Below are 22,286 nucleotides of genomic sequence, written 5' to 3' on the forward strand. Positions count from 1 at the left end.
CAGTGTAAGTCAAAGTGCTTTGTAGACTGATCTGTCTTTGAGTAGCAGCCAAACATAATGCCTATCAGAAAGGCCACCTACTGAAGTAGTTACTAGTGTGTCAATTATCTGCACTGCAGAATGGATCTTTCCAAACCGAGCGAGTCCTTTCACAGGTGGGCTACTTGGACTCATCTTCCTTCATGCCACATATTTATGTCATGTCCTAGAAACAAAGACAGAAATATGAAGTTTCAGGTTTCAGGAGCCTGGATTCCAAGTGTGCTAAATACTGAAGGCCCCTCTCAGTGGGAAGACATAAGAAGGCCAGGACAACTTGGCACTTGAGAAAGTTGGTACCCAGTAGGGGAACTTATCTGGTGGGACTTGAGTCCTCCAATTTAGAGCAGCTTTCAATAGTATTCATCTTTGGGGCACCTGGATGGCTCAGTCATTAAGCGTCTGCCTTTGGCTCAGGTCATGATCCCAGGGTCCTGGGATTGAGTTCCACATCAGGCTCCCTGCTTAGCAGGGAGCCTGCTTCTCCCTCTGCCTGCTGCTCCCCATGCTTGTGTTCCTTCTCTCGCTGTCTATTTCTCTGTCAAATAAATAAATAAAAAATCTTTTTAAAAAAATAGTATTCGGGCGCCTGGGTGGCTCAGTCGGTTAAGCAACTGCCTTCGGCTCAGGTCATGATCCTGGAGTCCCGGGATCGAGTCCCGCATCGGGCTCCCTGCTCGGCAGGGAGTCTGCTTCTCCCTCTGACCCTCCTCCCGCTCATGCTCTCTGTCTCTCATTCTCTCTGTCTCAAATGAATGAATAAAATCTTAAAAAAAAAAATAGTATTCATCTTTAAGCCGTGTGGCATTTACATCCTATAGTTTCAAAGTCTTCAAGCCAAGTCTGGAGGGAGTGGACACAAGGATCTGTGTTCACGTTTAGTGTGAACCAGTGTAGGAAAGTAGCATCATCCTCAAGGAAAGGGGTCTTCAGATGGCATGCGTCAACCTGATCAGTAATCACAATGGACTTATGTACTCTCTAAACATTACTTGGACATTTCAGGAGATTCTAGGGCAAAGTAACCTAGTAAAAGGCTGAATTTCCTTTCATTAAACCACTCAATTACTCACTCTTTCTCAAGCACTACTCAATTATGGTTATTTATACATTAGGGAACTCATAGATTAAAGTAATTGTGGGAGGGAGTAAGAATGAGGATAACTTGGGGACAATCTTTTATGCTCAGAGGTGTTTGTTCTAAATTAATGGACCAGACCAAGATGGCCTCTCTCTCCGATTTGTGTTACTCCTGCGTGCAATCATGCATTGTGGGAGAGTCAAGATGACTGACTAAATCAGATATTCATTTAGGTATATCCCTAAATCAGCTTCAATGACCTGACATTCTTTATAGAATGATCCAAAGTGGCAAAGCTTAGAAGGAAACTTAGCAAATGTTCCAGCAGTTCTCAACTCTGGTTTCATATGCAGATGACTCTCTCAGAATTTCATATGAAATGCACCTGGGAGCTTAAAAAAAAAAAAATCAATGACAGGACCCCTGTGAGATAGGAGAAAATATATATTGATTTCTGCCTCTGATTCCTGGCACAGAGCTCCTGAAACCCTTGTAAATTCCTAAGTGATAAGAGCACTGGGAACATCTTTGTTCTTTGCAGCCACCTGGGTGGTCCCTGGATAGGGCTGATCACCAAAAGATGGAGCCATGATTAAAAGCTTGGCAATTTCAGCCTAACCCCCATCCTCGAGGGAGGGGAGAGGGACTGGATATGGAAGTAATAATTGATCCTGCCTGTATGAGGTAGCCTCACAAACACATTTATGATGGGGGAAACAAATACAAAAGAAAACTAAATTTCCTTACTACCTACAGCCCACTGACAAGTCCTTGACAGAGGAAGAGTGACATTCTTCTAGGAATACAGCTGCCTCGATGTTACTACTTGGCCAAGGGCAGAGGGCGATCTTAGCCTGAAACCCAGGATCCCGTAAGTCTACTATAATATACAAAAGTCATTTGGAGGGGCGCCTGGGTGGCTCAGTCTTTAAGCGTCTGCCTTCGGCTCAGGTCATGATCCCAGGGTCCTGGGATCAAGCCCTGCGTCGGGCTCCCTGCTCAGTGGGAAGCCTGCTTCTCCCCCTCCCACTCCCCCTGCTTGTGTTCCCTCTCTCGCTGTGTCTCCCTCTGTCAAATAAATAAATAAAATCTTTAAAAAATAAAAAAAAAAAGTCATTTGGAAACCCCTTTATCTCTCCCCAACAGGATACGTGTTGGCAAACATCCCCCAAACTTACGGTCCACTGATATAAATCTGAAAGGTCTCGTGATTAAAGTTTTCCTAGAGAGTAATAAATGACCTTTTCCCAAAAATAGCTGATCCCCTCAAGGTCCTGGAAACCTTCCTTCCCAATTCTTTAGAGACTTATCCTATTCCTAACCCCCTCCCAACTTGAAAGTATATAATGGGCCCTCTTCATGACCCCAGTGTATCTCTATCTGCCCTCAGGTCCTGTCCCCCTGCTTTAATAAAGCCACCTTTTTGCACCAAAGACATCTCAAGAATTCTTTCTTGGCTGTTGGCTTCGAACCCTAAAATCTTTCCAGCATCATCTACACTGGGAGGGTGATGCACCCCAACTCTACAGGTTCAGAAGCTCCTTCATTAGGGACCCTCTCAGACCTTACTCTAGCTATCTTTTTATCTGGCTGTTCATCTTTCTCCTTATCATATCCTTCCATAAACTCATAAAGCATAAGTGTTTCCTTGAGTTCTGTGAGCGGCTCTAGCAAATCATCGAATAAACAAGGGGGTGGTGGGAAGCGCAGATTTATAGCCAGGCAGTCAGAAGCACAGGTGACAAGCTGGACTTGCAATTGGCAACTGGACCGGGGGAGTCTTGTGTGTTTGTGGTGTGTTTTCTCCTAAAGAACTGAAATAAGGGAGCTCAAAACACTAAAGTGTCAGGGAAGGAAGCACTCAACGGTTATCAGGACGTCATCATTTCCTCACAACTTCTTTGAGGAAGTTATCACTTCTTCTTTGTTCCTTTAAGTAGGCTTGTTCTTCCTGTGTCTACAGGGATCCAGGCTTTAAACGGTGAGTTGGAGAGTGTGGGTCTCATCCACACTGTGCACAAGAAGTGCATCTTCCAAGCCCTAGGTTCCCTTTGCTCTTTCCAAGGGCTCGGAACCCTTCCCTGCTGCACGCAGGCTGCGCTGGCATACCTGGCAGAGGAACAGCAGACAAAAGCCTCTGAGCCTGGGACTAACCACGGCCTCTGATCTCAGCGGGAGCGCCAGCACGGAGACCTGGTAAGAGGAGAACCCCGGGGGCTGGGGAGAGTAGAGCCGTGAAGATGGCCAGAAGGTCCAGGTCACATAGATGGAGGAGAAATAGTCCAGGAGGGAAGAGGGAAGAGAAGAGGTTCTAGACCCATAAGTACAGGACAAAGAAAAGAATGGGATCTGCCAGTCAGAGGAAAAGTCATCTTACCTCACATTCCTCCTCCCTGGGCTTCAGGTCCTTCATAGAATGTGAGACTCAAGTCAGAAAGGAAATGGTTTAAAAAAAAATTCAACGAATGAAATCTTGAAAGGAGCAATAAAGATCTATATGGATGTGAATAATAATTTTGCTCTTTTAGCTTCTAATACTATCATTCTCTCATTTTCTTCCCTCTTCTTACACAGAAGAGATGATGCTGGATCTTCTGGGACCCTTTCCTCTCTTCCTGTTGCTGCTTGGATCATCGGGGCCAGGACTTGCCCCTGGTGCTTGGGCTCAACTCACTGGGTTTCAAAAGTTTATAATTCAGCATATAAGTGTAGGTCCTGTACAATGCAACAATGCAATGCATGCTGTCAATAATCTTCATCGGATCTGTAAGCCTCAAAACACCTTTCTGCATGACTCCATCCAGAACGTGTCTAATACCTGTCTTTTGCCCAACATACGCTGCAAGAATAAACGGGATAACTGCCACCGGAGTGCAAATCCTATTGGCATGACTTACTGCAATCTCACTGGAGGGACATATCCCAACTGCCGCTACAGTACCACTCCCCAGTACCAACTCTACACTGTTGCCTGTAACCCCCCTCAGCCAGGCGACCCTCCCTATCGTCTAGTTCCTGTACACTTAGACTAAGACTAAGGTTTCCATTACATTCCCTCTCACTTGGTGCAGTTTCTCTCATGATCTCTTCTGCCTTTTCTTTTTCTTTGTTGATTTCCATGGTTCCCATTGAAGAAGAAGGGGAGTGGGAGAATTAGAGTCCCAAGATGCCAGAGCAGAGTTGCGGACAAAAGTGATCAGATACTTTTCCGCTTTGGAGCTGTGTTTTGAAAGAAGGCAAAGGAAGAGGGCAAAGAAAGACCCAGGTCCCCTATTTTTAATCTTGGAAATTCTGCCAACCTTTATTGCATTGTGTTCACAGCAATAAAATCACTTTCTGTTGCATTGTAATGACCTTGAGTGTGTGTGTTTGGAATGCCTTTCATATCATTGTCAGCCTGGGGTCCTCTTGATTGCATTTGCCAACATTCTCAGGAGAACTATTGGGGCCCCAGGTGACTTTTGAGGTTATTCAACAACCCAAGGCTTCTGCCACGTCCCCCACCCCTGGGTCTTTTGGACTTTGGAGCAAGAAAGTTCGTCATCCCTTCAAACTCTGCTCAAGGCTTTTACATATTTCCCTTGAAACCATAGTCTATATTTATTTGGAGGTGGCATGGATACCTCATGGAGTATCCATAGTATTTTCATGAACAGGTTCTAACCCTGACAACCGACACATCCTACATCTTTACTACTGGATCCCGTATTTCATCAGATAATGTTTTGAATATAAGTAGTAGTAGGGATAATAATCCACTGTTGCCTTAGTCAATTCTCCCATGATCTCTTGGAATGCATGAAGAGAAAGCAGAGATCAAGAAAGAAAAAAAAAAAAAGCACTGGGGAACGAAAAACATTCTTCCCTTACCTAAATACTGAAATATCACAGAAGTAATGGTGTTTTGGAACAGATATTGGATTTAGACACTGAAGGACAGGAGTCAAGTATTTGGCTGGGATGCACCTGGGTGGCTCAGTGGGTTAAGCTGTTAAGTCTCTGCCTTGGGCTCAGGTCATGATCTCCAGGCCCTTCTAGCTCCTTGCTCATAAGGGAGCTTGTTTCTCCGTCTCCCACTGTCCCTCCTTCACCCTTGTGCTCATTCTCTCTCTCTGTCTCTCTCAAATAAATAAAATCATTAAAAAAAAAAGAATTTGGCTGGGATTAAGAATTTAGGTTCTAGGTGTAGGAGGGAAAATAATTTTCCCTTCATCATTCTAGGTTCTTGGATGAAACCCCCCTCCCAGATTAATAGGACAAATACTCTTTTAATTATGTACCTACATATGGTAGCCCCATAAAAAATGAGACTAAAAGTCAGCTAGCCATCTGAGGCTTATGGATCTCTAGTCTGCTTTCAGAATTTCTCTTGGTCTACATTTTCTCAAAATAAGAAGCTTAATATAATTCTTATGCCAAAAAGGGATATTTTGGGTCAACATATTCTGTTACCCTTTATCAGTCAATGACTGGATCCTTGTGAGATAGTAGAAAATATATATTGATTTCTCCCTCTGATTCTTGGCACAGAGCTCCTGAAACCCTTGTATATTCCTTTTTTTTTTTTTTTAAGATTTTATTTATTTATTTGACAGAGAGAGACACAGTGAGAGCAGGATCACAAGCAGGGGGAGAGGGAGCGGGAGAAACAGGCTTCCCGCGGAGCAGGGAGCCCGACGCGGGGCTCCATCCCAGGACCCTGGGATCATGACCTGAGCTGAAGGCAGACGCTTAACGACTGAGCCACCCAGGCGCCCCAACCCTTGTATGTTCCTAAGTGATAAGAGCACTGGGAACATCTTTGTTCTTGGCAGTCAACTGGGTGGTCCCTGGATGGGGGCGGATCACCAGGAAGATCCAGCCATGATTAAAAGCATGGCAATTTCAGCCTCACCCACATCCTCCACAGAGGGGAGAAGGGATGGAAATGGAGGTAATAATTGATCCTGCCTGTGTGATGTAGCCTCTATAAAAATCACAAAGTATGGGGTTCATGGAACTTCCAGGTTGGCAAACACATATGATGTGGGAAACAAAGGCGAAAGAAAAAATTAAATTTCCTTACTGCCTATAGCCCACTGACAGGTCCTTGATACAGGCAGAGTGACAGTCCTTTAGGAAGTCAGCTGCCTCAATGTTAATACATTACTAAGGCCAAAAGGCAATCTTAGCCTGATCCCCAAGATCCTGTAAGAATTCCTTTGGAAATTTCCTATATTTTTACCCAAGCACCCCCCCCCAACCCAAGTTATATGATGGCAATCATCCCCTAAGCATATGGCCCACCAATATACATCTGAAGGGTCTCATGACTAAGGTTTTACTAGACAGTAATAAATAACCTTTTCCTAACAATAGCTAGTCCCCTCAGGGTCCTGGAAACATTGCTTCCAAATTCCTTAGAGACCTACCCTATCCCTAACCCCGTCCCACTTCTCATGACCCCAGTGCAGCTCTTTCTGCCTAGGGATTCTGTCCTAGTGCTTTAATAAAATCAACTCTTTGTACCAAAGATGTCTCAAGAATTCTTTCTTAACCAGAGGCTCCAAACCCCAACTAATTCCTACATCACAAGGATTTTAAGAAAAAAAAAAAAGTTAAAGTGGATTCATGACCTTTAGGCCCTATTTCCAAAGACTGATCCTTCTCTATTTTTTCATAATGTAATTTCTCCCAGAACCTTCCAAAAAATCCCTACCCCATTTCCACCACCAAAATTATACTAACTCTATAAATACTCTTACACATATTTCCAACCTACCACAAAACTCGATTCATATCCATACTCCTGGTAGTGAGTGGGTATGTGGGGATTCAGAGAGAGAGAGAGCGCTTGCTACATTATCTTTGCTATTTGTTCTGTATTGAGAAATTTCTTATCCCATCTGCTTTTGTAAACTTTCCTCATTGTATAATTCTTAGATTTTTTAAAAAAGATTTTGTTTATTTATTTGTCAGAGAGAGACAGAGCACAAGCAGGGGGAGCAGCAGGCAGAGGGAGAAGGATGCCGGACTCGATCCAAAGACCCTGAGATCATGACCTTTTCTGAAGGCAGATGCTTAACCAATTTAGCAACCCTGGTGTCCCTCCTAGGTTTTTGTTTTGTTTTGTTTTGTTTTGTTTTAAGTGGGGCTTGAACTCAAGATCTGAGATCAAGACCTGAGCTGAGTTCAAGAGTCAGATGCTTAATTGACTATGCCACCCTGGCTCTCCTGCATTTTATAAATCTTAAATCCTTCTACTAAAATCTTGAAGCATCCTGGTTTTACCAGCTAGTAAAATGTCCTAGGTTAACCACTGGTACTGAACTCAAACTTGTCTGTGCCCCAATGCACAGGAAGCCAACGTGTGAGACACTGGTTTGAAAGCAAAGAAAGTTTTTCTTATCATTAGAAGGGCAGCCCAACAAGAAGGCAGCAGATCATTCCTAAAGTTGCTTTGCCCTGTTGAGACTAGGAACAGCTGACATATGTTTGGAGAAGGAGGTGAACACCTGAGAGGAGGGTAAGGGCTTTCTTGAAACCTTGATGGTGGTGGGGCACCTTGAAACAATCTGGAGGTATGCATTCTGCCAGACAATGAGGTGGCACTGGAGACATGAGGCATCAGGTAATTTTATGGCAAAGGTTATCATCTGTTTCCCATCAGATTCTTATCATCAATGTGCAAACAAATACCCTAAACTGGCCCTTCTCCTTCATGCCTATGGGTCTCTTTCTTACCAAACTCCAACTTGTCCATGCATCCAATGTGCAGTAAGTCAAATTCTGAGACACTGGATTTAAAGCAAAGAAAGTTTTATAGTCAAGGAGAAAGCAGGGATCATTCCTAAAGCTGCCTTGTCTGGTTGAGCTTAGGGACAACTTATATACATGAAAGGAAGATAAGGGGTTTCTTGAACTTTGTTAGGAGGTCCTTGAAACAATCTGGAGGTAAGCATTCTTGTGTAAAATGATGAGCTATGTGGGACCTGGGATCAGATATATCAAGACAGATGTTACTGTCTGGTTCTTGTTATGTTTTTACAATCAGTGGGTAAACTCAGAGTACGAGTAAAAAGGCAAAGTTAATGATTGATTGTGCCTGCGGTTTAGAGGTAAGTAAATCAGGGGCACCTGGGTGGCTCAGTCAGTTGAGCTGCAGACTCTTGCTTTCAGTTCAGGTATGATGTCATTGGTGGTGGGATGGAGCCCTAAACCAGCTACATGTTTGGTGAGGAGTCGGCCTGGGGATTCTCTCCCTATGCCCCTCCACCCAACTGTGCACTCTCTCTCTCATTCTCTCTCAAATAAATAAATAAATAAATAAATAAATCTTTCAAAGAAAAAAGAGGTACGTAAAAACATAATTAAGTAGGGAACAAAACAACATAGACCTAAGCTAATAATAGTTTTGCATATGCTTTCAAAACACGTCCAGGAAGCATGTGTCCAGCCTTGTCTTCACACACTGTTCCCTCTTTGGGATGACCTTAACATCCTCTTCACCTAACTTCTAATTAATCCTCACAATCAGCTCTGGTGTTGTGGCCTTATCTCTACCAGCTCCTCACAGTCCCCTGGCACGTCCTCCACCAAAGCCAAAAGAGCTATTTATAGTTATTAGCATACAATGTATTTATCTACTTATCTGTCAGATAAATAGTGGAAAAGCTGAGACAAAAATCCAGTTGAACTGGCTCCTAATCCAGGCCTTTTTCCACTTCATCACGAGGAGCGTTCTGAAAGTAACTGCTTTTGGTTATTCCCAAAAGTCAGCTGTTAGGAGAAGCGTTAGAAATTTGGAAATACATGCTGGCAAAATGAGAGCTCGGTCTGGATAATCTGTCTCCCTTGTTGTGCTGGGGTCTAATGGCATCAAGAAATGATACAAGAGATTTACTTTCTCTCTTCCCAGACTTTTGAATCACTCTAGTAAGTCAGAATATTAGAAATGTTCTAGATCATTTAAGACTCAGTCACTCTTCCTGACGGAAACATCTTTCATGTTTTACTTGTAATAAAGACCTTAAACTGCAGATATCTGAGAAGGTTGTGCTACAGTTCTTGTGGGGGGATATTTTTTTTCCTCCTACCCACTTTTAATTCTTCAGCTTATAAGCATGCACACACCTTAATATCCTCATACATTCTGGTCAAAGACTAATGCCCACCAGATCCATGACCACGACACGGAAACCCTTGTCTCATTTACTCCAGAGGGAATGAACCCTCTCAATGCTCACACCCTTCCCTTCTCCCTTTGACTATTTTATTTATTTATTTATTCATTCATTCATTTATTTATTTATTTATCTATCTATCTTCTTTTTATTATTAACATATAATGTATTATTTGTTTTGGGGGTATAGGTCTGTGATTCATCAGTCTTATACAATACACAGCACTCCCCACAACACATAGCCACCCCAATATCTATCACCCCACCACCCCATCCCTCCCACCCCCCTCGACTCCAGCAACCGTCAGTTTGTTTCCTGATTAAGAATCTCTTATGGTTTGTCTCCCTCTCTGGTTTCATCTTGTTTATTTTTTCTCCTTTTCCCCTCTGATCCTCTGCCTTGTTTCTCAAATTCCACATATCAGTGAGATCATATGATAATTGTCTTTCTCTGATTACCTTATTTCACTTAGCATAATACCTTCTAGTTCCAGCCACATCATTGCAATTGACAAGATTTCATTTTTGATGGCTGCATAATATTGCTGTGTGTGGGGTGTGTGTGTGTGTGTGTGTATACAAGAAGATGTGATATACATATATATACATCTTCTTTATCCATTCATCTCTCAATGGACATCTGGGCTCTCTTCATAGTTTGGTTATTGTGGACATTGCTGCTATAAACATTGGGGTGCCGGTGGACCTTCGGATTACTCTATTTGTATATTTGGGGTAAATACCCAGTAGTGCAATTGCTGGGTCATAGGGTAGCTCTATTTTCAACTTTTTGAGGAACCTCCATGCTGTTTTCCAAAATGGCTGCACCAGCTTACATTCCCACCGACAGTGTAGGAGGGTTCCCCTTTCTCCACATCCTCAGCAACATCCATCATTTCCTGACTGGTTAATTTTAGCCATTCTGCCTGGCATGAGGTAGTATCTCATTGTGGTTTTGTTTTGTATTTCCCTGATGCCAAGTGTGTTGAGCACTTTTTCATGTGTCTGTTGGCCATTTGGATGTCTTCTTTGCAGAAATGTCTCTTCATGTCTTCTGCCCGTTTATTGACTGGATTATTTGTTCCTTGGGTGTTGAGTTTGATAAGTTCCTTATAGATCTTGGATACCAGCCCTTTATCTGTAATGTCATTTGCAAATATCTTCTCCCATTCCATGGGATGCCCCTTAGTTTTGCTGACTGTTTTCTTTGCTGTGCAAAGGCTTTTTATCTTGATGAAGTCCCAAAAGTTCATTTTTTGTTTTTGTTCCCCTTGCCTTTAGAGACATGTCTTTTTTTTTTTTAAAGATTTTATTTATTTATTTGAGAGAGAGGATGAGAGGAGAGAGAGAGCACATGAGAGGGGGGAGGGTCAGAGGGAGAAGCAGGCTCCCCGCCGAGCAGGGAGCCCGATGCGGGACTCAATCCCGGGACTCCAGGATCATGACCTGAGCCGAAGGCAGTCACTTAACCAACTGAGCCACCCAGGCGCCCTAGAGACATGTCTTAAAAGAGGTCATTGTGGCCAATGTCGAAGAGGTTACTGCCTATGTTCTCCTCTAGGATGTCTCACATTTAGGTCTTTCATCCATTTTGAGTTTATCTTTGTGTATGGTGAAAGAGAATGGTGCAGGTTCATTCTTCTGCATGTGGGTGTCCAGTTTCCCAGCACCATTTATTGAAGAGACTGTCTTTTTTCCGTTGGACATTCCCTCCTGATTTGTCAAAGACTAGTTTATCATAGAGTTGAGGAAACAGGAACAAGGATGTCATGCTAGGAAAAAAAGCAGGTCAGTTATTGCAAAGTTACCTTCCTTTAGGGAATGGCAGGGATCTATCAGGCAGATTAACTAGTGCTGAACAAGCAGGTCCTGACTTCTGGCAGAGCCAAAACTGTAGTTAAGTCTCAATTTGGTGATGTGGGGCTTAGCAGAAGCAACTCCTTTTTGAGTTTTAACATACTTACAGTCACTATGCTATACATCAGATCTCCAGAATTTATTCAGTTGCAAAACTGACATTTGACCAACATTTCCCCGTTTCCTCTACTTCCCAAGCCCCTAGTAACCACCACTGTACTCTGCTTCTATGAGTCTGACTATTGCAGATTCCACATATAAGTGAGATCACACAGTATTTGTCTTTCTGTGTCTGGTTTATTTCACTCAACATAGTGTCCACCGGGTCCATCCATGTTGTCAAAAGTCACAGGATTTCCTCTCAAGTCTGAATAACTAATACTAATTCCATTGTCTGTTTATACCATATCTCCTTTATCCATTCACCATCACTAACCATCAGGGAAATGCAAATCAAAGCTGCAATGAGATATCACCACACATCTGATATAGGATGGCTATCATTAAAAAAATACAATAAGCTTTTGATTGCCAAGGCATCCGTTTCAAAGACATCCATCTCAAATACACACATTCCTAGCTGTACAGCTAGATAAGGAGCGATGGCATCCCACCCACGCAATTCCCCCTTTAGCCCTGGGTGACCCTAGATAACTGACCATTTGTGTGACCCTGCTTTTCCTTTCCCATGCTTTCATTCCCACTCTTATGTTTTAAATTCACCAATAAAAAGTGAAACCTCAAAATCCTGGGCATCCCACCCTTGACTCCAATAAAGGCAGAGCCCCAAGTGTGTGCGCTCTTTCTCTACACAAGACCTCGCTGTGGGGCTCTGGGTGTGCCATGTACCTTCCAGAATATATGAGGCTTATTAGCCTCATTTTTTTCAAAGCTCCCTGAGGGTTGTTGCTGAGGTGCATCTTGCAATCATCATAAGAGCCACAAGGGTCAGCTCAGCCACAAGATTGGCTCTGGATGGGAAAATGTCTGTGGGGGCCGACCTCAAATAGTGCGGGCAATGTACATGCCTGCAGGCATCCCTAGTTGATGGCATCACTATCTAATAGCTGAGACCAGCACAAGACAGTGAGGATATGCAGAAAAGAGAACCCTGGTACACTACCGGTGGGAATGTCAATTGGTGCAGCCATAATGGAAAACAGTATGGAGATTCCTCCAAAAATTAAACATAGAACTACGAGGGGATCTGGGCGGCTCAGTCAGTTAAGATCTGACTTGACGTTAAGCGTGTGCCTTGGGCTCAGGTCATGATCCCGGGGTCCTGGGATCGAGCCCGGCGTCGGGCTCCCTGCTCAGTGGGAAGCCTGCTTCTCCCTCTCCCACTCCCCCCTGCTTGTGCTCCCTCTCTCGCTGTGTCTCTATCAAATAAATAAAAATCTTAAAAAAAAAAAAAAGTCTGACTTGATTTCAGGTCAGGTCATGATCTCTCCGCTCAGTGGAGTCTGCTCAGTATTCTCTCTCTCTCTCCCCCTCATCCCCTCCCCCAAAGTAAATAAATAAATCTTGTAAAAAAAATTGAACTACCATAGGAACCAGCAATCCCACATCCGGGTGTTTATACAAAGGAAATGAAATCAAGATCTCAAAGAGATACCCACACCCCTATGTTCATTGCGGCATTGGTCACAGTTGCAAGACAAGGAAACAACCAAAAAGACCATCAACAGAAAGAAATCTTTTTTTTTTTTTTAAGTTGTATTTATTTAAGTCGCCTCTACACCCAATGTGGGGCTCTAACTCACGACCCCGCGATCAAGAGTTGCATATTCTTCCGCTTGAGCCAGCCAGGTGCCCCCAAAAGTGAAGGAATTGTTAAATTTCAGTTGCAGGTTAGTGAAAATAAAGATGTTAGTTTTTTTCCCCTGTGAAAATTAATAAAAGGAAACCTGGCTTAGAAGGGCTGTGGGGACCAGCAGGGGGCGCTCTCATGCCCCACCACTCACACCAATTACAGATCCAACCGGAAAAGACTACTTTGCAAGGCAAACTGCTTTGCTAGCCCAGCAGGAAGATAGGCTTCCCCACCCTGCTCCTCAACAGTCCAGCCAACTGAGTTTGTCACAACCCAGCCAAAGCAAAGCTACTACACTTCCAACCCACAGTTTACTCCAGTGCACTTTCTGTTTACAACAGCCTTCCAAACTTCCTCCTTTCCTCTAGAAAAAAGGGCTCCTCTCCTTTGTTCAAGGACTTGCCTATGGTTTAGCTGTAGTTTGCTTGTCCCTGATTACAATTCTCTGCTCTTCCTGAATAAGCCCATTTTTACTGGTAAAATAACTGGTAGTTTTATTTTTTGAGGTTATCATGCCATACCAGTTCATGACTCTATAAATTCCATCCATGGAGTCCTTGGAAGCCCATGGATTCCAGGTTAAGACACCCTAAGATATTATCATCGTCTGCATGAGGAAATTGATCACTGATACGCTTTTGAGAAACAGTTGTACCAAAACACTGAAAAACTGAATAATGGTTAACAAAAGGACATAACAAGGAATTAATAGAAAGGAGTTAGAGTCAAGGAAAATGTTTAAAGAAAGGATATAATTAACAAATGATTTTAAATTTATATTCAAGGGATAATCTCTCTTTTTTTAATCTTTTATTTATTTATTCATGAGAATCAGAGAGAGAGAGAGGCAGAGGCAGAGGGAGAAGCAGGCTCCCCACCGAGCAGGGACCCGATGCGGGGCTCGATCCCAGGACCCTGGGATCATGACCTGAGCCGAAGGCACACGCTTAACCATCTGAGCCACTCAGGCACCCCTGGGATAGTATCTCTTTAGGAACTCAAATTAGAAGCTACAACCCAAGCAGCTTCTGTTACAGAAGCTGGTAGACAGAACTCGAGGAAGCAGACCAACTAAGGAGCTCTCAGAAGCAGTGGTTAACAGACTCGCCTGGGCCACTTTGGTAGTTGATTTCTGCAGATGTAAAGGGACATGTTCCTACCGGTCAGTTTCCAGTGCTTCCTAACTGGCTTTATTTCAGAGAAGCCTTAGAGCTTGTGGCTTAGCTCATAGCTGAATGTATGGATGTATAGATGTTTTGGGTTCACAATAATTTCTCTTCCACTTCAAAAGTAGAATATCACACTTATTTCAGATACACTGGATTAACTGGTTAAAATTGGCAGTGACTGGGGTAGAGCAACCTTATGATGGTATTATCAACAATTTAGATCAACATTAACACTTTATTATTTAAAAAACTACTTTCACCTGAATTACTTCCTATGATTCTCAAAATTCCTCACTGAATTCCTATAATATACTGTAAAATAGGATGCCTTGGAAACCTGTGGCTCTCTCTCTGAGCTTGTCCCTCCACACATCAGTCCTTCTAGCTTCTCCCTGCTGCCTCTCTCTGCATTCACTGAGTCACTACCTGGTCTAGGTCTTCAGTGGATCACATGAACTTGTTAGGAAAGGCTGTGGATATATGGTCATATGATGGCCATCTTAATTTTTCTCAGAGTCATCTTTCAAGTCCTCCAAACCCAGGTGCCCAGAATTCCTGTCTTTTTTGCTCTCCTTCTTCACCCCCTAAATACCAGAGAGTAGTTGGATTTGCAGAACGCGATCTGAGACAACCCATAGAGAGCAAAATGGAGTCACTCACATCAAGTGGGACCCTATGTCAAACAGGGGACTGTGTCAAGGCATGACAAGTAACGACACAGTAGTTAAAGGTACTGCAGCTAGGAGCAATGTTAGCTGACACCCAGAACTGATAACAACCATAACCAGAGGAGGTCTACAGGGGCCGGAGACTGATTCAACGCTGAGAGCTGACCCAGACCTTATCTCAACTGTACGTCCACAGACTGAGTTCATGTTTGGTTCATTAATTTACCACACCCTTCTGTTATCTGCTTTGCTCTGTGGCTTGTCTTCTGTCCTGCTCTGTGTGCTGTGTAAGAGGCCAACTGGAATCACATGGTGAAATGTTGTTGAGTTTGGAATCCTGAACCTGCTTTATAATTATGATTTGACCTTGCTTTATGATTGAATAAAGCTGACATTGTGGAAAGACACAACTAATGTGAGCGCCTTCATAGAGTGCTCAGGACACAATCCCCATTCAGTCTATCAGCATATGATTCCCTGTTATTCAAGAATTCTTGACTTGAGCTGGGTTTTGAGGTGCACCAGAGTTTTTGTAAATCCCAATGTGTTTCTATAAATGCCAGTATTTCTCTGTTTAATCTTGATGACATATTTCCCATTCAAAGAGAGAATCAAGAGACTATATGCCAGGATGCATTGCTACTAATATGTCTTTGAAGAGAAGTTCTGGGTATAAACTGATCATTCTGACTATAAAACAGAAAAGAAAAATTTCACTCTGCCCTCTGTGAAAGGTGAAACAAAATAAAGGCACTTATGGGGTATCTGGCTGGTTCAGTTGGTAGAGCATGTGACTCTTGATCTTAGGGTCATGAGTTTGAGCCCCACATTGGGGGTAGAGTTTACTCCAAAATAAAAATAAATAAAGTCCTTATGTCAAGGGGGTTTAAGATGGAGCAGGGAGGTATTAAGGAGGTGGCCCTTATGCACACCCTCACTAGGTGGAGTCATGAATTTTGAACTGGACCCAACTAAAAGACTCTAAGGACTCTATGGAACATCTGCAACTCGCTACAGTATCTATTGGACTTTTGCATAGTGATTGCCTTATCAAGCAATTATGTTTAGCCAAGATTAGTTTTCTGGCACCAACACCAATCAAAATTCTTTGTAAACAATATATAAAAGCATTCCCTTTAGGGCGCCTGGGTGGTTTATTCAGTTAAGAGTCTGCTTTTGGATCCTGGGATGGACCCCCAAGTCGGGCTCCCTGCTCCCTGGTTTGTCTGCTTCTCCCTCTGCCCCTCTCCCCTTACTTGTGCTTGCCCACTCTTTCTCTCTCTCTGTTAAATAAATAAATAAAAGCTTAAAAAAAATTCCCCCTTTGGGTCAGAAAACCCCTGATTTTTGCTCTCTAGTGGGACATTATTTGGCTTGTTTAGTCAATTTACACCAAATTACAATTCGTGGGGCGCCTGGGTGGCTCAGTCGGTTAAACGGCTGCCTTCGGCTCAGGTCATGATCCCAGGGTCCTGGGATCGAGCCCCGCATCGGGCTTCCTGCTCAGTGGGGAGCCTGCTTCTCCCTCTCCCTCTGCCTGCCTCTCTGCCTACTTGTTCTCTCTCTCTCTCTGTCAAATAAGTAAATAAAATCTTTAAAAAAAAAATTACGATTCGTGATCTCAATTAAATGCTTCTGCTTAATTATTGCCTCCTTACAATTTTTGGTGGGTACTTTCTAGGTTCTTTTATTACCTCTGTAATAAAAAGAGATTGACAAAGGAAAAACAAAAAGAAGTTCAACAGCATATACATCTCCTATATATATGGGAAATATCCAGAAAAACTCAGTAAAACACCCCAAAATGGCTCAAGTCACCACCTTGAATACCATCTTTAGCTAAAGACAGAAGAAAGACATTGGAATGGGGCTGGGGAGGCCAATTATAGCAGGTTACCAGGAAAAGCCCAGCAAACAATGGTAGGGTTTGGGGTGCCTCGGTGGCTCAGTTAAGTGTCAGCCTAAGTCTCAGGTCATGAACCCAGAGTCCCAGGATAGAGCTCTGCATCAGGATCCCAGCTCAGAGGGGAGTCTGCTTCTCCCTCTGACCCTCCCTGCTCTCATGTTCTCATGCTCTCACTCTCTCTCTCAAACAAATAAATAACATCTTTAAAAAAAAAAAGGTAAGGTTTGTTATGCATATTTAAGTCTGTGTCTTCATTGATAAGAGGTTGTTTTTTTTTCCTTCATTGATAAGAGTTTATTGTGGACATTTCTCCAAAGAAGGCATACAAATGGCCAACAGACACATGAAAAAATGCTCCACATCACTTGGCATCAGGGAAATACAAACCTTTTTTTTTTTTTTTTGAAATACAAATCAAAACCACAATGAGGTACCACCTCACACCAGTCAGAATGGCTAAAATTAACAAGTCAGGAAACAACATTGGCCAGGATGTGGAGAAAGGGGAACCCTCTTACACTGTTGGTGGGAATGCAAGCTGGTGCAGCCACTCTGGAGAACAGTATGGAGGTTCCTCAAAAAGTTGAAAATAGAGCTACCCTGTGACCCAACAATTGCAGTACTGGGTATTTACCCCAAAGATACAAATGTAGTGATCCGAAGGGGTACGTGCACCCCAATGTTTATAGCAGCAATGTCCCCAATAGCCAAACTATGGAAAGAGCCCAGATGTCCATCGACAGATGAATGGATAAAGAAGATATTATATATATATTACAGAATACTACTCAGCCTTCAGAAAGGATGAAATCTTACCATTTACGTGGACGTTGATGGAACTGGAGGGTATTGTGCTGAGCAAAATAAGTCAATCAGAGGAAGACAATTATCAAACAGTTTCACTCATATGTGGGATATAAGATATAACACAGAGGATCATAGGGGAAGGGATGGAAAACTGAATGGGAAGAAATCAGAGAGGGACACAATGAGAGACTCTTAACTATAGGAAACAAACTGGGGGTTGCTGGAAGGAAGGTGGGGGCGGGTGGGGTAACAGGGTGTCAGGCATTAAGGAGGGCATGTGATGTGATGAGTACTGGGTGTTATTTGCAACAGATGAATTACCAAACTCTACATCTGAAACTAATGATGTGCTATATGTTGGTTAATTGAATTTAATATTAAAAAAAGAGTTTCTTGTGGTTTATAGTGTCATCTCCCTTTCTGGTACTAAGAGGGAGATACACTTACAATAAATTACCTCTTCCTAACAATAGCTAGCCCTCTGAAAGTCCTGGAATCCTTGCCTCCAAATTCCCTAGAGACTAACAGTATTTCTAACCTCCTTCCAACTTGAAAGTATATAATAGGCCACACCTCATGACCCCAGTGTAGCTCTTTCTGCCCAAGGGTCCTGTCCCAATACTTTAATAAAACCACCTTTTTACACCAAAGACGTCTCAAGAATTCTTTCTTGGTTATTGGCTCCAAACCCCAACCAATTGCTATGTCTTAAGGATTTTAAGGGAAAAAAAAGTTAAAGTGGATTCATGCCCATTAGGCCCTGGTCTCCTGAATCACCTAAAGATTCAGCTATTTTCAAAGACTGATCCTTTTCTATTTTTTCATAATGTAATTATTCCAAGATTCCTTCAAAATATCTCTACTCCATTCCTACCACCGTTTAAAAAATATTCCCCCTAGGGTACCTCAAATAGTGGTATCTCAATTTGTGGTGCTTGCAACAAAAAAAAAAATCTTTTTTTTTTTTAAGATTTTTATTTACTTATCAGAGATAGAGCGAGCGAGCGAGAGAGAGCACAAGCAGGGGGAGGAGCAGAGGGAGAGGAAGAAGCAAACTCCCCACTGAGCAGGGAGCCCGATGTAGGACTTCATCCCAGGACCCTGGGATCATGATCTGAGCTGAAGGTGGACACTTAACCGACTGAGCCACCCAGGCACCCTCACATCAGATTCTTATAATCAGTGTCCAAACAAGGGGTAGAGTGAACAAGGCAAAGTTAATGATTAATCATGCACAGGGCTAGAGAGGTGCATAAAACATAATTAAGCAGGGACCAAAACAGAATGTGAAGGTAAGTTCATAATATAACTAATTTAAGTACAGTGCTGCTTATGCTTTCAAAACAGGTCCAGGAACCAAGTGTCCTGCCTCATCATCAAAATTCAAAATTAAACAACAAAATTCAACTAGCAAATTTCAAGACCTAATTCGTTTTATTCAATGATTCATGAATGGGGCAGCATCCCACCTAACAGGTAGGAAGGAGCTCAGAGGAGCTGTAGAAGAAAGAGGGAAGGCTTTTATAGGCAGGGCTGTGGGGCAAGGAAATTTTAGCAAAAGAAAAAGGATTGTTTGAGGCAAGGTCACTTTCTTTTAGGGGAAAGAACAGGGGTGCTTATCATGCCATTGACCTCCTCTTCCTTTGGGTAATGGAAAGAGCCCATGTGGCAGATTATCTCCTTGGTGCTGACCAGAAATTTCCTGACTGATCAGTTAAGATGACATTTCCTGGAAGGTTGAAAGTGCAGTTTGGTTAGGTATGAAGCCCCAGCTTGGTGACTTGTCCTAGCAAAAATGACTCTATCTTGAGCTTGTGGTGCTCTTTGTCACATTCCTAAATTTCCATTCCAGACACAGGAGGCGCACATTCTTATTTCCCCCAGTAGTCTGATTATAGGAAAGCTGTAAGTCCAAGGCTGGAGGTCAGTTTGCCTAATGGAGGAATTCTAACCCAATTAGAAGGAAGGAGGGAATGCCACTGAGTGAATGTGTGGTTGGTAACATCCATGCTGCCTCAAGGAGATGCAGTAAAGAGCAGAGCAGCGAGACAGCCGATCTGCAGTTTTTGGGTTTGTATTTTTTTTTTTAAGATTTATTTTATTTATTTTAGAGAGAGAGGATGAGCCGGAGATGCAGAAGGAGAGGGAGGGAGAATTCCAAGCAGACTCCGCACTGAGCCCAGAGCCCCACTCAGGACTCCATCTCACAACCCTGAGATCAAGGCCTGAGCTGAACTCAAGAGTTAGTTGGTCACGGGTGGGAGGATGGGTTAGCCTGGTGGTGCGTATTGAGGAGGGCACATTCTGCATGGAGCACTGGGTGTTATGCACAAACAATGAATCATGGAACACTTCATCTAAAACTAATGATGTAGTGTATGGGGATTAACATAAGAATATAAATAAATAAATAAATAAATAAATAAATAAATAAATAAATAAATAAATAAAAAGAATTAGTTGGTCACTTAAGTGACTGTGCCACCCAGGCGTTCCAGATCTGAAGTTTTCTAACTGAATTTACCCTTCAATTATATTTCAGTACAATGATCATTTAAGAATTATAATAGAATGCAGTGGGTGCTAGTAAGTTCTGGAAAAATGAAGGCTGAAACAGTAGTTCTGTGCCTTAGAGGGGAAAGCTCAGAGGAGTGGATATCTGAGCACAGCCTGGAAAGATGGCTAAGTAACCAAGCAGACGAGGTTAGAAAGACTATTCCAGGCAAAGGAACCAACACCTGTGGAAGTGTGAAGTGTTTTGTTTTGTTTTTTTTTAAGATTTTATTTATTTATTTGACAGAGAGAGGCACAGAGAGAGAGGGAACAGAAGCAGGGGGAGTGGGAGAGGGAGAAGCAGGCTTCCCGCCGAGCAGGGAGCCCGATGTGGGGCTCGATCCCAGGACCCTGGGATCATGACCTGAGCCGAAGGCAGACGCTTAACGACTGAGCCACCCAGGTGCCCCGAAAGTGTGAAGTGTTAAACTATATTTTTTTCTAAAAGGAAAAAACATGGCTATCATGAAAGTTTATATAATAAACCCATGTAAATGAATAAACTCATGAATAAATCCCTTTTATTCAGCTCATTAACTAGTAAGGAATTCGGGAACATGGTAAAAACAATTCAAATGTGATCTTGGTTTATAGAAATTTCAATTCTCTGCTGGACAAAATTCATTTGCATTGTAGTGAAGAGGAAACATCGGCGTTATCAGCAGTTTTGGACAATTTCATTTGTATCCTGCAAGTCAAACCAAGGTATACATGTGTGTCTGTTCATCCTCCGTGGATCTGCTGAATAACCCCTGGCAACCCAATGAAAGGACACACTGTAATCTCTTTGGTCCATTTCTGAGTCTTGGACAGTTTTCCCCTCAGCAGATATGGAAAATTGACTACTTATACAGAAAAATATGTAGAGTTCCTTATGACTGGTGTGGAAAAAAGAAGGAAGTCATAAGATATAGTCCGACCTAGAAACTGGACAAAAAGAAAAAGGCATTACATGCCTGAATTAAGCAACGGGCTAAGGACTGGGGGCCATTTTGACAGCCAGGCCTGTAGCTCTGCAGAAACGATAAAACTAAACCTCCCAAAGGAACGTGGAGCTCATCAGGTAGCGTCAGTCTCTGACTCACTGTTCTGACCACTCACATGTCAGATGCCTGACACAGAAAGACCTCAGCAACCATGGAAGAGAGAGTGCTCTAAGGGGTCTGAATATGGTTGATAGTTGTTGTCATAACTCTTGTTTGGGTAAAGATACTAATGTTCTCTTATTTCGGTGACAACATTTGGCACTATTCCTTTTGCGATCAGCAAGCATATAAAAGTCTAGAGAAAGGAACAGCCCAACTAGCAGGTCTTTGACCTAATCCCCTTCCAGCCAGGCAGGAGTGTGCAGAAGACACAGGTGTTTTTAAACAGAGACCCCACAATGGACACAGCAAATGGCCTGAACTTGCTTTAGGATTGTGGGGCTGGAACAAGGGCCAAGCCAACCACCAGGGTCCATTCCCAGCACCAGGAGCTTCTGACAGAGTTCAGGACATGCTACTCCAGAATATAGCAACTTGGCAAACTGAAACTTTTAAGTTGAAGAAATTTGAGAAAGGACATGTTCAGGAAGGCCTTTCTAACCTTCTCCAGAAACAGGTCATAAAACCCTCCTGGGAGAGGGTTTCCTATACCCAGAGGAAAGGAGCAGCCGTATCTCCAAAGATGGAGAGACATCTGACAAAAGTCTTGCTCAGTTTCCCCCCATTTATTACAGTTAGCTCATACCCTTTGTTCTGTCACATCTTTCCACCACTTCCCACCCTTCATCAAACCTAGCATTCAAACACTCAGGTTTAACCACTTCTTTTGGGCTTCATTTCCTAGGGAAGACTCCCATGTCACCTTAAACCTATGTGAAATAAATGTGAATGCTTTTCTCCTGTTAATCTATTCTTTTGTTATGGGGGCCCAGCTGAGAACTTAGAAGGGTAGAAGGAATGGATACTTTTCCTCCCCTACACTTGTAAGATTTGGGATAATTTAAGAGAGATAGGGAGGAGAGGTAGACTCTCCCAACTGTGTCCTCCCAGATCTGTCTTGCACTTTCCTTGGGGTAGCAAGACAGCCCTTCACCTGCCTGAATTAAGACAAAGTGGAAACTTTGTTTCAGAAATAGATAGAAGGCCAGTCTTGAGAACTTGGGCACTGGGTGAAAATCAGTGTCAGCTAAGAAAAATGGTTCTCCACTAGGAATGGGTGTGAAATTCACGGTGGAGCTCATCAAA

At 42.9% G+C, this 22,286-nt stretch overlaps 1 protein-coding gene across 1 annotated transcript; it reads left to right on the plus strand.

Annotated features, from left to right (window-relative positions):
• The first annotated feature begins 3,186 nt into the window (after nt 1-3,186).
• Nucleotides 3,187-4,490, plus strand: LOC123841758 (ribonuclease K3-like). Its single transcript, XM_045871273.3, has 2 exons — nt 3,187-3,316; nt 3,695-4,490. Exon 2 carries the CDS (start codon nt 3,700-3,702, stop codon nt 4,150-4,152), a length of 453 nt encoding a protein of 150 aa, XP_045727229.1. The 5' UTR covers nt 3,187-3,316; nt 3,695-3,699; the 3' UTR covers nt 4,153-4,490.
• The last annotated feature ends 17,796 nt before the right edge of the window (nt 4,491-22,286 follow it).

The sequence above is a fragment of the Mirounga angustirostris genome, unplaced genomic scaffold (assembly GCF_029215605.1).
Source record: "Mirounga angustirostris isolate CCGP_5_RB_7025 unplaced genomic scaffold, mMirAng1.0.hap1 SCAF_9, whole genome shotgun sequence".
Taxonomy (NCBI): Eukaryota; Metazoa; Chordata; class Mammalia; order Carnivora; family Phocidae; genus Mirounga; species Mirounga angustirostris.

Bases quoted from the DNA above. Each gene is read 5' to 3' on its own strand.
- LOC123841758 (XM_045871273.3), top strand. From the start codon at position 3,700: ATGATGCTGGATCTTCTGGGACCCTTTCCTCTCTTCCTGTTGCTGCTT.